The sequence below is a fragment of the Rhamphochromis longiceps genome, linkage group LG6 (genome assembly GCF_057381845.1).
Source record: "Rhamphochromis longiceps isolate RC_006_pf linkage group LG6, R_longiceps_female_GT1.1, whole genome shotgun sequence".
NCBI lineage: Eukaryota > Metazoa > Chordata > Actinopteri > Cichliformes > Cichlidae > Rhamphochromis > Rhamphochromis longiceps.
In genome coordinates this window covers 8,242,418-8,256,962 of record NC_140562.1, presented here as the reverse complement: position 1 = coordinate 8,256,962, position 14,545 = coordinate 8,242,418, and the positions used below count along the sequence as shown (strand labels likewise).

The 14,545-nt window shown below is 42.4% G+C and overlaps 1 protein-coding gene across 2 annotated transcripts in view; it reads left to right on the top strand.

Annotated features, from left to right (window-relative positions):
• LOC146667450 (glutamate receptor 2-like) overlaps positions 1-14,545 on the top strand; it is a 114,823-nt gene that overhangs the window by 69,232 nt on the left and 31,046 nt on the right. For both annotated transcript variants that reach the window (XM_085409122.1, XM_085409121.1), the window contains exon 17: positions 11,181-11,295. In XM_085409122.1, the coding sequence (XP_085265248.1) occupies positions 11,181-11,295 (115 nt within the window). The remainder of the gene's footprint in view (positions 1-11,180; positions 11,296-14,545) is intronic.

Below are 14,545 nucleotides of genomic sequence, written 5' to 3'. Positions count from 1 at the left end.
AGACGGCCGGTGATGCCGTCTGGCCCTGCCGCTTTCCTTGTGTTCACTCTCCTCAGTGCCGCTCGGACGTCATGCTCCGCGATGCTGGTCACCGGTCTCTCGCTGATGACGTCACTGTCCTCGGTAGTCAGGCGGTAGATAGCATTAGCCGCCTGGCTAACCTCGAAACGGGCGTAGAACCGATTCAGCTCGTTGGTGAATGCAGAGTCGGCGTTGATCGGCGCAGTGTCCCTGGCTTTGTAGTCCGTAATGGTGCGTAGTCCGTGCCACATACTCCGTGTGTCGCCCTGGTGGAAGCGGGACTCCACACGTTCCCGGTACCTGCGTTTGGCATCTCTCACCGCGCGCCGCACGCCGTATGAGGCCGCTTTGTAGGCGCTCATATCGCCAGTGGCGAGACCCGCGTTGTAGGAGGTGGTCCTGGCGTTTACTGCATGTAAATGTAAAAAAAAGGTGGTTTTATTTATATATGTTTATATATAAATATATGATGATGATGATGATTTTATTAAGCGCTTTTCGCAGACAGGCAATCACAAAGCACTGTACACAAATATTAAAATATTAAAATAAACAATAAAATCAATAGACATTATATACAATGTAAAAGATCAAATGTAAATAATGTAAAAAAAATAAAATAAAATATGTAGATCAACAAAAGGCTTGTTTGAACAGAAGAGTTTTTAACTGTTTTTTAAAAGAATCCACAGAGTCAAGCAAACGTAATTGTAGTGGTAAACTGTTCCACAGCCTTGGTGCAACAGACTGAAAGGCTCTGTCCCCTTTTGTCTTCAATCGTGTACGGGGAACAACTAAGAGACTCTGAGTCTGTGAGCGGAGATGACGAGCAGTAGTGTATTTTAAAAGAAGCTTGGATAAGTAATCTGGAGCCTGGCCATTTAGTGCTCTGTATGTTAAAACAAGAATTTTAAAGCGAATTCTAAACTCTATTGGGAGCCAATGTAAAGAATATAAGATGGGAGTGATGTGAACACGCTTGGTAGAGCGAGTTAGTAATCTGGCTGCTGCGTTTTGTATTGTCTGGAGGCGAGAGAGAGATGATTTATCCAAGCTAGTAAACAGGGAATTACAGTAATCTAAGCGTGATGACACAAATGCATGAATGAGTTTTTCCAGTTCAGCTGAGGAAACCATATGTCGCAGTTTAGATATGTTTCTTAAATGATAGAAACAGGAACGAGACAAAGATTTTACATGAGAGTCAAGGCCCAGAGAAGAGTCAAATATTACTCCAAGATTTCGAATATTTGACTTGACAGATGGACAGAAAGAGGCAAGAACCTGACTGATTTTAGAATGTAGCTCAGGAGGAGCTATGATCATGGTCTCGGTCTTGTTAGTATTTAGAACAAGGTAGTTGCTTGAAAGCCAATCAGAAACCTGGGTTAAGCACTGGACTAGGGTGGACAGCCTATCCAGCTGATGAGGCTTAAAGGACATATGGAGCTGAATGTCATCAGCATAAAAATGATAAGACAGGTTGCTAAAAGATTGAATGATACTAGCTAAAGGAAGCATATAAAAAGAAAATAGTAATGGACCTAAAACTGAGCCCTGTGGGACACCACAGGTCAGGGCAGCAGTGTTAGAGGAGAACCTATCAGTCCTAACAGAGAAGGTCCTGTCTGATAAGTAGGAAGAAAACCAGTCTAGGGCAGAGCCAGATACACCAGCCAAAACCGCATAAACCCCTGGTATATGCGGTGGCCCCTAGAGACAAAGCACATACAAACTCCAAAACACATTTCTAGCATGAACTGAACTTCCAAAACAGAGCTACCTAGATCACTTAAATTACACAATTGAAAGCATGAAAGCATATGTGTATTGTTTGTGTATTTATACACAAGCATTCATATATAGTCAAATAATAATAAAAAAAAGTTCATTTACCTGTTATTACCACACACCAAATCCGGTCGTTGGTACTTGCTGGCTTGTGTAGCCACTAGGTAACAAAAGCTCAACACTGCCCCTAGCATCGTGGAGCACTTCTGTTGTGTTTTGTACGTGTTTTGAGTTTTTATGTGCTTCGGAGTTTGTACGTGTTTTGGAGTTTTTACGTGTTTTTACATGTTTTGGAGTTTGTATGTGCTTCAGGGTTTGTACGTGCTTCAGAGTTCGTACGTGATATGAAGTTTGTACGTGCTTTGTCTGTAGGGGCCACCGTAAACATACTTTTATTTATTCACTCCACATAAAATGTGATAAATAAATCATATAATACAAAAATCAATTATTCACATTTCAACTTTTAACTATTTAAATTTTCAGCTTTTTCCTTTTACAAATTTAAAGTGAAACAACACAAAACACTGCAAACCACAACACAATTAAATATAAATTATAATATGAAAACAAAAAGAACATGGACCTGCATGAATAAACTTTCTGAATCCTTTATCATCTGCAACTGAAAATAGCTGTGGATGATTACTATACCTTTCTAATGTGAGGTTGTTGTCCCTGGCTCTCTTTCTCTCTCTCTCCCTCCCGCTCTGTTCCTGTGCTACTCAGTGTAACTACCGCCCCTCCCCCCTCTTCCCAGCGTAAAGCACAAGGCTGGCATGCTGAGTGAAGTGAAAAAAAGTGCGAGAGAGAGAGGGTGAGAGAAAGAAAAAAAAAAAACCCACGGCTTGCGATAAGGAGCCGGCTCGCATCGTTCACGTCAAAGAGCCGGCTCTAAGAGCCATTTTGTTCGCGACCGACCCATCACTACCCGACACACACCAACCCAACAGCATAGATAGCACAGACATAAATGCGTGATCGGATTGCAGGTGCCGCTCAAGTGAGTCCGCCTCCCCTGCAGCGGCGCTGCAGACCACCCCCGCCACACACATTAACCAGGTAAAATACATATTTAGACAGAATTTTGCAAATGTCTATTTTTCATTTTTTAGTGAAGTTTAGTTTTTTAGTGCTTTTTTTCCCAATTATTTTTTAAAAGTCAGGTCAAGGCTCCAAAAGCCCGAAGGCGATATAACAGTTTTTGTTTGCTACATGGATCATTTTAATTCATGTTGGTGTCTTTCCTTTCGTTATATTTCTTAAAGAGTTCAAAATGTGTTAATTACATAAATAAAATGTAATTTTCTCTGTAGCACTTCATGGATTTCATAAGCAACACACGTTAGTTGTTCAAACAAAGCATAAAGGTAAAAAACAATATATACAGTGTTATCTTCATTTTAGATGTCAAAAAGTATTTGCGGCTCCCAGTGTTTTCTTTTGCGTGGAAACCAGGTCCAAATGGCTCTTTCAGTGTTAAAGGTTGCTGACCCCTGGTATATATTATTGTTGGGTCTACCTTACAATATAAAGCGCTTTGAGGTGACTGTTGTTGTGATTTAGCACTGTATAAATATAATTGAATTGAACTGAGTATTTCAACGTTTACTGTAGTAATTTTTAACACTCGTATATCCATACTTCTACTACGTTTCTGTACGTTTACCACCTCTGCTATCTAGTTATAGAAGACTGAAGGAAAATTTCACTCCTATTGTTTGTTTAGATTGTGGCTAATTGGAACAAAGAAATCCCAATGAGGATATGGGCCTTGAAAATGTTTTAAACAATATGTAAGGAACAGGACTTGAGTATTAGCCAACAGTTGCTAGTTGCTAAGGACTAGGATTTAACACGCTGGACTTATAAGTCAGAACAATGAATTTAGAGATCTTTATAAGGTTTTGAGTTCAGTGTTGAGTGTTAGGATCCGTACATTTCATTTTTTTAAATGAATGCTAAACTTTGCTTAATGGAGCTTTACAGCTTTATTGGATTTCTGTTGTCACTGTATACATCATGGTAGAACCAGAGACACACATTTCATTTCTACAGTTTCTCTTATGAAAAAGTCTTGATTTGAGCTAAATACTGAATTACTTGCCGTATTGAATTGCATGGTCTCTGCTCCTAGCATGGGCATACAGATTTTCTTTCATTTTTTCACTGTTACAGATTAGCAGTGTTAAGTCACTGATGGGCTCTGTTCAGAAACAAAATGTAGGACACTGGTATATACAAAGCATCAAACTTAAAATATATGAATGGCAATACTGACCAATAAGTGATTATATTATTAGTTGCTATAAGTGGTTATAAGTAAGATTTTAGATCACATAACAAACATAGGATTTTAGAAATCTTAAAAAAATATTTACGTTAATCAGTATATGGTGTTTATGATAAACAAGTTACTGTACACGTAGACTTGTCACGTCCTATGACCCTGTGTTTGTGTTTTTGGACTTTTAATTTCTGTTTTGTTTTTTGTTTTTTTTTGTTTCCACTTCACTCATTACCTTAGTTTGCCTGTGTTCCATTATGTTGTACTGTTTTTCATGTCGTACTGTGTTACTTTGTATTATGGGGGTTTATCCAGCTATATTCAAATGGATTGCTTTGTTTTAAAACTCTGTCTTTGCATCCTGCATTTGAAGTCCTCATTCCTCACTATCACACTCCACATCATGACAGAAGGGGACTACAAGAAAAAAAGTCCAAAATACAACATAATATATACCTTGCAATACAGAATAGCACATGGGAAAACAGGCAGGCCGGGAAACTGTGGCTCAGGAGGTAGAGCCGGTCATCTACTAGTTGCATGCTTTGTGGTTCAATCTCTGGCTGCTTCAGTCTGCATGCCAAATGTCCTTTGGCAAGACTATGCATAGATGCAGAGGTGAAAATCTAAACAATGCAAAAACTAAGAAATAAACAGAACTTGAAAGTCCAAGAGTCAGACTCAGCCAGCTGGAGGTTTCTTCCTGTTAAAAGAAAGTTTGTCGCTCTTTGGCGACAGTTGGAGGATAAAGTCTGATGGATCTTATGTCTTGCTTCAAGTTTCAAGCATGACTGTTAGTGTAGGTAGGGTTAGGAAAACAAATTATATTTACATTATATTTATATTGTAAAGTAATGTCTACTTTACAATATAAAGCACCTTGAGGTGACTGTTGTTGTTATTTGGCCCTGTATAAATAAAACTGAATTGTATAAATTGAAAACACAAACACTGGTCATAGGTCATTCCCATATTCTGCTTCCACGATGGAAGTTATATGTCAGTGGGATTTAGGAGATCCTCAAAGTATTACTTTCAGCACCAAACCATATCATCAGTGAAGTCAGCAGTGCTCCAGCTGCACTGTACACTATGTAAATATGTGTAGAGTGTGGCTTTCTCCTCCTAAGTTGCCTGACGTAACCAGAATCACTTCAAGGCTGACAGTCTCATTCTATGGCCTCAATGAATTCTTCCCACACCCAAGATTTTGTTTGAGCCCAAGTGCATTTTGGCTGCTGATACTTGTCAGCTGTTTTCAGTCACACAAACTAACCAAGCCCAATAACACTGCTTTTCAGGTAGATTGCTCCCTTCACAACCGCTTTCCACCATCTAGTTTGGGGATTGCCACTATGACAAGGTCAAGGTCAAGTTTTTTTTTTATATAGGCACGAACCACATTGCAGCTACAGCTCTGCACAACAGTGGAAGTGCAGAACATAGTGTCCCCAGCCTTCATTGGAATGCTGTCAAAGCTCTGGGGGTTAAAGATCTCACAGGCCAGGGCTTCTGCCAGAAGCTCCCAGTCCACGCTCACTATACGTTTGGTCATGCCAGGCATGTCTACCATCCTCCCCTGCCACCTAATCCAACCTACCACTAGGTGGCAATTGATTGACAGTTCAGTTCCCCACTGCACCCACGTGTCCAGAGCCCATTGTTGCAGATATGATGATACAATTACAAAATCAATCATTGAGCGATCTAGGATGTACCCAAGTACCCAACCAGGTGGGGTACTGGCAGCTGCCCCACCTGGTTGGATGACTCCAAGACTTCTTTGCACTTTGAATATCATTCAGCACAGCTCAGATGAGACCTCCCTGTTGCCTCAGTCCCTGACTACCGCCTGACACCAGCTGCACCAAACCCCTATTATGCCTCGTGCAGATAGCGAGCACACAAGAGAACAGGCCAACGTTCCCACATAGCAAAATTGGTATGGCCCGGATCTGGCCCACACAATGTGCTTACACATGGCCCACATACTGCAAAGAATGATGGCCCTTTGGTGGCCCAGATCAGGTTTGCCAGAGGTGGCCCACACATGGGCCTGCACAAGGCCAGTTGCAGACACACACACCCCAGATGTCAGCCTGATGTGTACCTTAATCAAGCCATGTAATAACAACGTGTGCCGGAACATAATAGTGCAAAAGTAACATGACAAAACTCAGACAGTGAATGGACTGATTCTTATATAGCACTTTTCTACTCTCATGGATTACTCAAAGTGCTCTATACAACATGCCACATTCACCCAATCACACACTTTCTTTAAACGGAGTGATTCCTAACTACATTTATACTCCTGACATGCAGGCTGGAGAAGCCAGGGATTCAACCAATAACCCTTTGATTAGTAGGTGATCTGCTCTACCTCCTGAGCTACAACCACCCAGTAATAAGCATGAGTAAACCTCACTAGGTTTTGGCTAAAGTGTACACTCACAAACCTGTCAAACCTGCATTTGAAACATTGGCTACCATAGCAGTATAGTATTGTAACATGTCATTTGGGTCTTCTAACTAAAACAGGAAAATAGGAACATAAATAGTGCCATCATTGCCAGACCTTGCCCACATCTGGTTGACAGACACCCTGCCATGACACTAGTCAGTCAGAAGTGCCAGATCCGGGCCGGACCTGTTTTCTATGAGCCTGGGCCACATAAACCAAACCACAATTGGGACAGATGTGGCATGCCATCACATAAACAGTGCCATCTACGCCGGGCCTGGCCCATATCTGGATGACATACCACTTACCATGCCAGAAGTCAGCCAGCAGTGCTGGCTTGATACCAGATCCAGGCCAAACCTGTCTGCTATGTGGGTTATCTCTTTGGGTTGCCACGGCCACCAGGCATTCTCCTTTAAGTTCCCTCCCCAGGTCTACTGGCTTCTGTGAGACTGTGCGAAATAGCTTGGTTTTCCCTTAAAAATAATTCTAGGTTCCCTTAAGGTGGTTTTTCTGTAACATGCAATAGGATTGTAGCTCAAGCCCTAAATCATTAACACCTTGTCCAATGACGCTGTCACTTCCATTAGTACAAAAGATAAATTACAGATCAGGGAATGTTCTTTATAATAGACCTGGCAGGTTCATTGATTATTTGAGATATATTTTAATTAGTGTTTACTGGTTCAGTATCTTGCCAAAGGACATTTTGATATGCTGACTGGAAATGCCAGGGTGCAAACAACCTACCTCGGAATTACCAGATGACCTTTTCTTCCTGTTAGCCATAGCTGCTTATGCTATTGACTTTAATCCTCTTCTGCCTCATCACTTGCACAAATGTATATATTAATAATTCCTTCTCTGTATCCTTTCAGACTCATTCCTCCCTTCACCGCAATAGTCACAGTTTAGATTCTCAACTTCATACTCCTACTTTATCAGCTGTCTTCAGACATTCTTTCCTCCTCTCCTTGACTGTTGCTTCATAGTTTCTACCAGTACCCTCTTTATTAACGGTGCTGCTGGTGGCAACCAGTGCCTTGAATGATCTGGTAATCTAATCCAAGATCTATATATTTTTTTTTAAATGGGACTGTTTTTGTATCAGGATGGAAATATAGCATACATACAGGCTTAGAACCACCAAAACTGAACAAGCCTGTACAATTCCAGTTGGTAGAAAATATTTTAAAATGGCACTACCATTAAATGCAAATATGATTAAAAGGGACTCAAGACCAAGCATCAGTATGAGATGACACTGACAATGTGTGTGCAATCAGCTCCTAGTCTGGTTATGTGGAACATTATTATAGAGTAGGTACTAGTTTATTATAATAAAGGTATGCTGGTTTATAATGTATATTTATAATTGGAATTTGAGCAACTCACCATTCTAAATATATTTCATATCATTCTAAGGTATGCCATAATCAGTGTTGGGGAGTAACGGAATACATGTACCGCCGTTACGTATTTAGAATACAAAATATGAGTAACTGTATTCCGTTACAGTTACCATTTAAAAAGGTGGTATTCAGAATACAGTTACTTTGTTGAAATAAATGGAATACACTGGGGTACTTTCCTGTTTCATTTTGTCGCGGGTCAGGACTGTTTGGGTTTTGTTTGACAGCTACGTTCTTTTGTTCCAGGCGGCAGCGTTACGGTTGCCATGGTTACAGGGCGACGCTCTCTCTCTCTCTGCGACTGTGTGTTTCCTGGGTGAGAGAGCGCCTTTTCGTTGTTGTTGTTGTTGTGCTAAGCTAACAGGCAGAATGCTACAAGCATAGCTCTAAAGAATGTAGCATCATGTTCAGTGTAGTCCGTGCTGCAGGGAGAATGGACTGCCATACACGTTATGTGTCTGTGAGCGCTAGGAGGGAGAAAAAGGGGAGTGGAAAGGTACGAGCAGTCATCGAGCAAAAACGGGAGCTGGAAGCATGTAAATATAATAATAACCACTGCAGCCAAGAAGAGTGCCTGACGAGCCCAGTTGTAAGTAAGCTATTAAGACTCGACTGTACACTGTGTTCGTGTTTTCCTCCGAAAACAACAAGTTCCGTTGGAGCAGCCTTTCAACGCCTCTCTCTGTCTGTCGCAAGAAAAGTTGACCCACACAACAAAGTAGAGCTATTTTTTGGCTACCAGCCGACAGGGACCCCGCCGTATTATGCTGGGCTTACACTGTGCGATTTTTTCAGTCGCGCGATTGAGCTCCTGCTCAAACTGTACGATTGACTCGCAGGGGTTAGAAGTTCATAGGTCACGATGCAGGGTCTCACACTATACGGCCCGATGCTCTGATGCGACCTGAGTGCTCACACTGTGCGTCCATAAAAATGAAGGTTATAACAGAAATTCTGTCGCTCGCTCTCCCTCTCCGTCTTTCACTCACACAGACACACCACCACCATCAACTTTGCTAAATTGCTAATGAAAAACATTGGTCAGGCAGCTGTGATTGAGCAGCAGTGTCGATCCAAATATTTTCAAGGTTGTTGTGGTCGTGATAATTTTGTGAGGCCACATCGAAAGGGCTCGGATGGTTCTACAGGTTGTGCCTCCATCGCTTGTGTCCAGATCACACGCTGCACTGCCGTGCTACGCCGTCTTTTTCGCTGACATTTGTGTTTGCGCGTGCGCAGTGTGGCAAACTGCGGTGACACCCTCACGACCAAGCGATTGATGATCGGGAGCTGGTCGTGAGGTGTCAATCGCTTCTCGTTACCCCACGTATACTACACGATGCACGACGCACGATGAAGGCCAAAATCGGGCCGATCGCCAAAACGATCGCACGACTCAAAAATCGGCTCAAAATGGGCCAAAAATCGCACAGTGTGAGCCCAGCATTAGTCAGAGGTCCCTTTACTACAGTTCGGAGTCGCGGACCTTCAGTAATAGTAATAAATCACACAGCAATAGTACATTCACGTTGTTGTAAAAAGCATGATAATATTGTAGCGGGTCAGGGCTGTTCGGGGTTCTGCTTGTACAGTTATGTTTTGTGTATGTTGCCATGGTGACGGGTGACGCCCTCTCGCTGCGACGGTGTGTCCTTCCGGGGTCAGAGGGCGCCCTATGTGTGTTGTGGTTGCCGCGCTGAGCAGTTAGCTAGTGGCAGTGTGTTCTTCTGCAAATGTAATAAACAGCTGTGCTCCCTGGCTAGCTCACGGGAAGCAAGACCAAACGATACCTCCGTCTCCTCCTTGTCTGAACTCGCCACAATATATTAAGTAATCCAAAGTATTCAGAATACGTTACTGTCATTGAGTAACGTAACGGAATACGTTACAGAATACATTTTGGGGCATGTATTCTGTATTCTGTAATGGAATACATTTTAAAAGTAACCTTCCCAACACTGGCCATAATACCCATAAAGTATTACTGGTAATCTGCAAAGGCATTAACCTAGCCCTTGACATATGTCTTACCAAATTACAAAACCTCTCACTTTCACTTTTCCAGCTACTCCGAGTTTAATTATGCAATCATTTTTCATTGCTGTAACTTTTACAAAAAATCTAAAAAATGACCTAATCATTGCCATTTACTAGAATCACCCTGAAAGCTATCTCAAGTGTGAATGTTATGTTCAGATTCACACTTTTTACATAGGTGTAGATAGAGAAATCGAAAAAATTTGATGAATGATTGCAGTTGTATAAATGGGCAGGATTTGGCAGCAGTTTATTAAAAATAAAAGCTATTTAAAAAGTGCTAAATTCTACACTGGAGGTTTGAGTGACAGTCTATTTCATCCTCCGTAACACACTGCTAACACCTAATATACTGAGATATCAGGGGCACTCTACTTACTTTAATTACAGAGCAAGAACAACTGGGGTTTTTTTTTAGGGTGGAATAATTGTACGGCATATATCTTCAATTACTTAAAAAAACAAGAATTGGATGCACAAGTAAAAAAATTAATTTTTTATAATCCACATGGTCAAAGGTTTACATGCGGACTCAAAACTATACAAACACTATCTTAACCCTCTGAAGTCAATAGATGTGATTTAAGAGGACCTGGCAGGAAGACAAAGCACTGCTCACTCAACTTGTATCAAAAGTGGGGCTCAAGAGACTGGTACTTTTAAATCCTAACAGTGCAGTGATGTAGATTTTAAGCCCCACACTACAAAAACATATTGAAGCCAACAAATAACCTTGCACACATTCAGTGTTATCTTTTCAAGTAATCTTTATAGATATTTGAGATTCAGGTACTGTATCTAAAACTGTTTTAGTTTGATATATACATATATAAAAGTCCCAAATTACTATGGCATTCATCTCAGTGATGAATGTAAACTTTTGACAACTGTATGAGAACCAAAAATCCATCTCTGTGTATCTCTGTTTTATAACGACAAATATAAATTTGACATACCACACAACATTCTGATTTCCATGAGTGTAGCCACCAAAACACCATATTATATAAATATTACTTCAAGATAACTGTTATGAGAAAATCGATTTCCTTTTATCTCTATTGTGTTTACAGTAATTATTATTATTTACATCCTATTAACATGCATATCAGCAGGAGGACAGACACTGGCAAGAGTTGAACTGCTAACAGCCACTGTGTTCATGTAGAAATGCGGTGAACCTGGCGGTGTTAAAGTTGAACGAGCAGGGGCTGCTGGACAAACTGAAAAACAAGTGGTGGTATGACAAGGGAGAATGCGGCAGCGGAGGAGGGGAGAGCAAGGTTAATACACACACACACACACATACACTACAGCACACAACACACAGGTGACACTGGGTTATTAAATGTAAAAAGTGTAAAGAAGAAACAGAGTTACAATGCCACATGTGACATCAAACACTAGTAGCTAGCTGTAACCCCCTACAGAAATTGAAGAACAAAGAAAAACAAATACGCTAGAACTACTAGATTTAGCAGATGCAATAAGGAACCAGAACATGTAGCATTGTAGTCTGTAATGCTTCTTTTGCTGATATGTTGCCCCTGTTTGGTTGAGGTCAGGTTCAGAGCACACTTGCAGGCAGATGAGGACTTACAGATCAGGGTCAGGTGACCTCACACCAGATGGTAGCAACAGTGCAGGAGAAGAGCTGTCGATAAAGAGTTTGTGCAACTGCCCAAACTCTATTTATCAATGGCTCTGCCCTGGAGGAGTACTGCTACTGAAAAAGCAGAAAGCCTTTTCGCTGAGCACATCTCATTCTCTGTCTCCAGGGCCAAGCAGAGAGGCCCTGACAACACAAGATTTTCTTTAAGCAGCTTTGCCAAATTAAACAAGATTATTCCACAGAGTCTTTACAGACTTCCTGTTCATGGTCATGTCTAAATACTTTTAGTATTTAATATTTGACAATCAACAGACAGTGAACTTGCTAAAAGGTGTCTCATACAAAATAAAGAAAGCCATTAGACGATCTTTACATTGAAAGTAATCTTTTCAAATACTGCAATGAAAGTTTTAATGATGAATAATTAGTAGCACATGAGGGACCTGTCTTGGTGGCTAGACCAGAGTTTGAGAACCGCTGCCTCATTAATAACATAAGATAACATTGATAATGATGTTATTTATGTTATTCCCATTGAAGAGTGCCAGTAAACCTTGCCGTATTGAAACTGAATGAGCAAGGGACCCTAGACAAGATGAAAAACAAGTGGTGGTACGATAAAGGAGAATGTGGCTTCAAGGACTCCACAAATAAGGTTAGTTTTATGTCTGTGGGTCAGTCAAACACACTGTCTGTTCACACATTCAATATACACGGTAAGACTCCACAGTAGTTAGTATGGATTACTTGCAGCTTTAGGTAATGTCAAGAACAGAGACAGTTCAACAATATTCACATGTATAATGCTAACCAAAAAGTGTATTAACAGACCTTTTCTGCCCATTGAGGAAGGAACTATCTTTGAAACAAAATTTATAGGTATCAAGGAAAAGATCTGTCACTGAGGTGCTACCAGTTTGTTGTTAATCTCCTACTCCACCCTTCCCTCACTTGCAAGACATCAAAATACTCCTCCACGCAGCAACTCATTCCTAACCCATAGTGGGCAGTCCATCTATTTCCAGATGAAAATCATGACATCAGACTTGGAGGTACATCCCGATGGACACTGTCAAATGCCTTTTCAAGTCCACAAAACACATTGTTGTGTCCTTGGGCAAGACACTTCACCCGTTGCCTACTGGTGGTGGTCAGAGGGCCCGGTGGCAGCCTCGCCTCTGTCAGTGCACCCCAGGGTTGCTGTGGCTACAATGTAGCTTGCCATCACCAGTGTGTGAATGTGTGTGTGAATGGGTGGATGACTGAATGTGTGAAGCGCTTTGGGGTCCTTAGGGACTAGTAAAGCGCTATACAAATACAGGCCATTTTATTTTCCCTTTTTATTGCCGTGACACACACAGTTTCTTTGTCGTTTTTCCCGGCTCAGCACCTATGCGTGCAGCTTTCCAGCTGGAAAAGAGAGCTCATTGACTAAAACACCACACACCTGTGCCACCCCTCTCCTGCAGCTGAGCCATGGACCACACCTCCGCCACACACCACCACCGCCCAACTGAGGCTGGGGAGCCATCCGGCTGAACCATCAGGCACTCCTTTTCCTTCCAGCTGATGTAGGGTACGGGCCGGTCGACCCTCCTTGCCTGCTGGGACAAAACGGCCCCCAGCGCTCTGTTTGAGGCATCAGTCTGCAGAAGAAAAGGGATAGAAAAGTTTGGAGTGTGGAGCAGTGGCTCCCCACAGAGATATTTTTTCACCTGCACAAACGCCTAGCACAGCCGTGTCCACTGGACCAGATCTTGAGCACCCTTTCGGGTGAGATTAGTCAAGAGGCTGGTCAGGTCAAAAAACCCGGGCACAAACCAGTGATAGTAACCTGTCAGCCCCAGGAACCGTCTCACTTCTTTTTTTGTCTTGGGGCGCAGGCAGGGTGCAGTAGCTGCTGTCTTTTCCGCCTGTGGACGCACCTGCCTGGCTCCCATGTGGTACCCCAGATACTGTACCTCCCTCTGTCCAACTGCACACTTCTTCGGGTTGGCTGTCAGTCCCACCTGCCTCAGGGACTCCAGGACCACTGCCACCCACTGCACATGCTCTGCCCAGGTGTCACTGTAGATGATAACATCATCCAGGTAGGCGGCAGCATTGCAGCGTGCAGCCACAGCACCCAGTCCATGAGGTGCTGATATGTGGCCGGGGCCCAAACAAGCCAAAAAGAAGTGTACCGAACTGGCAAAAACCAGTTTGCCTCTTATCTGCAGATAAGAGAAACTGTGAGTAGCTCTTGGTTAAATTCAGTGTCATGAAAAAACGGGCCGTGCCCAACTGGTCCAGGGGCTCGTCAACCCAGGGGATGGGTTAAGGATCAAAGCATGACACTTTATTCATCTTTTGATAGTCAACACAGAACCATATAGACCCATCTTTCTTCACTACAAGAACTATGAGGCTACACCAGGTGCTGTTTGGCTTTTCTATTACTCCCATTTTTAGCATTTCAGCCAATTCCATCTGAACAATTTGTCTTTTATGTTCAGGAAGCCTGTAGGGTCATGAATGCACTGTCACGCCAGGTTGTGTTTCAAAATGATGCTTGATGAGAGACGTACAGCTGGTCAGGGGGGAGAACATGTCTGCAAAGCACTGGTGCAATGTGGCAACATCAGCTCTCTGGGCCTGTATGAGATGGTCGTTGCAATGGAGGGAGGTGGGAATGGTGCAATTTGGTACTTCCTGCCCCAACTTATCTCTCTCCTTGACCCGGCTCACCAGAGACGCAGTTTCAGTCTCTCTCCATGCTTTAAGGAGGTTGAGATGACAAATCTGTGTGGCCCCCTCTCTGTCCAACCGCGAGACCTCATAGTCAACGTTCCCCATTCGCTGTGTGACCACAAAGGGCCCTTACCACTTGGTGAGTAGTTTAGAGCTAGAAGAAGGTAGTAATACAAGCACTTTGTCTCCCT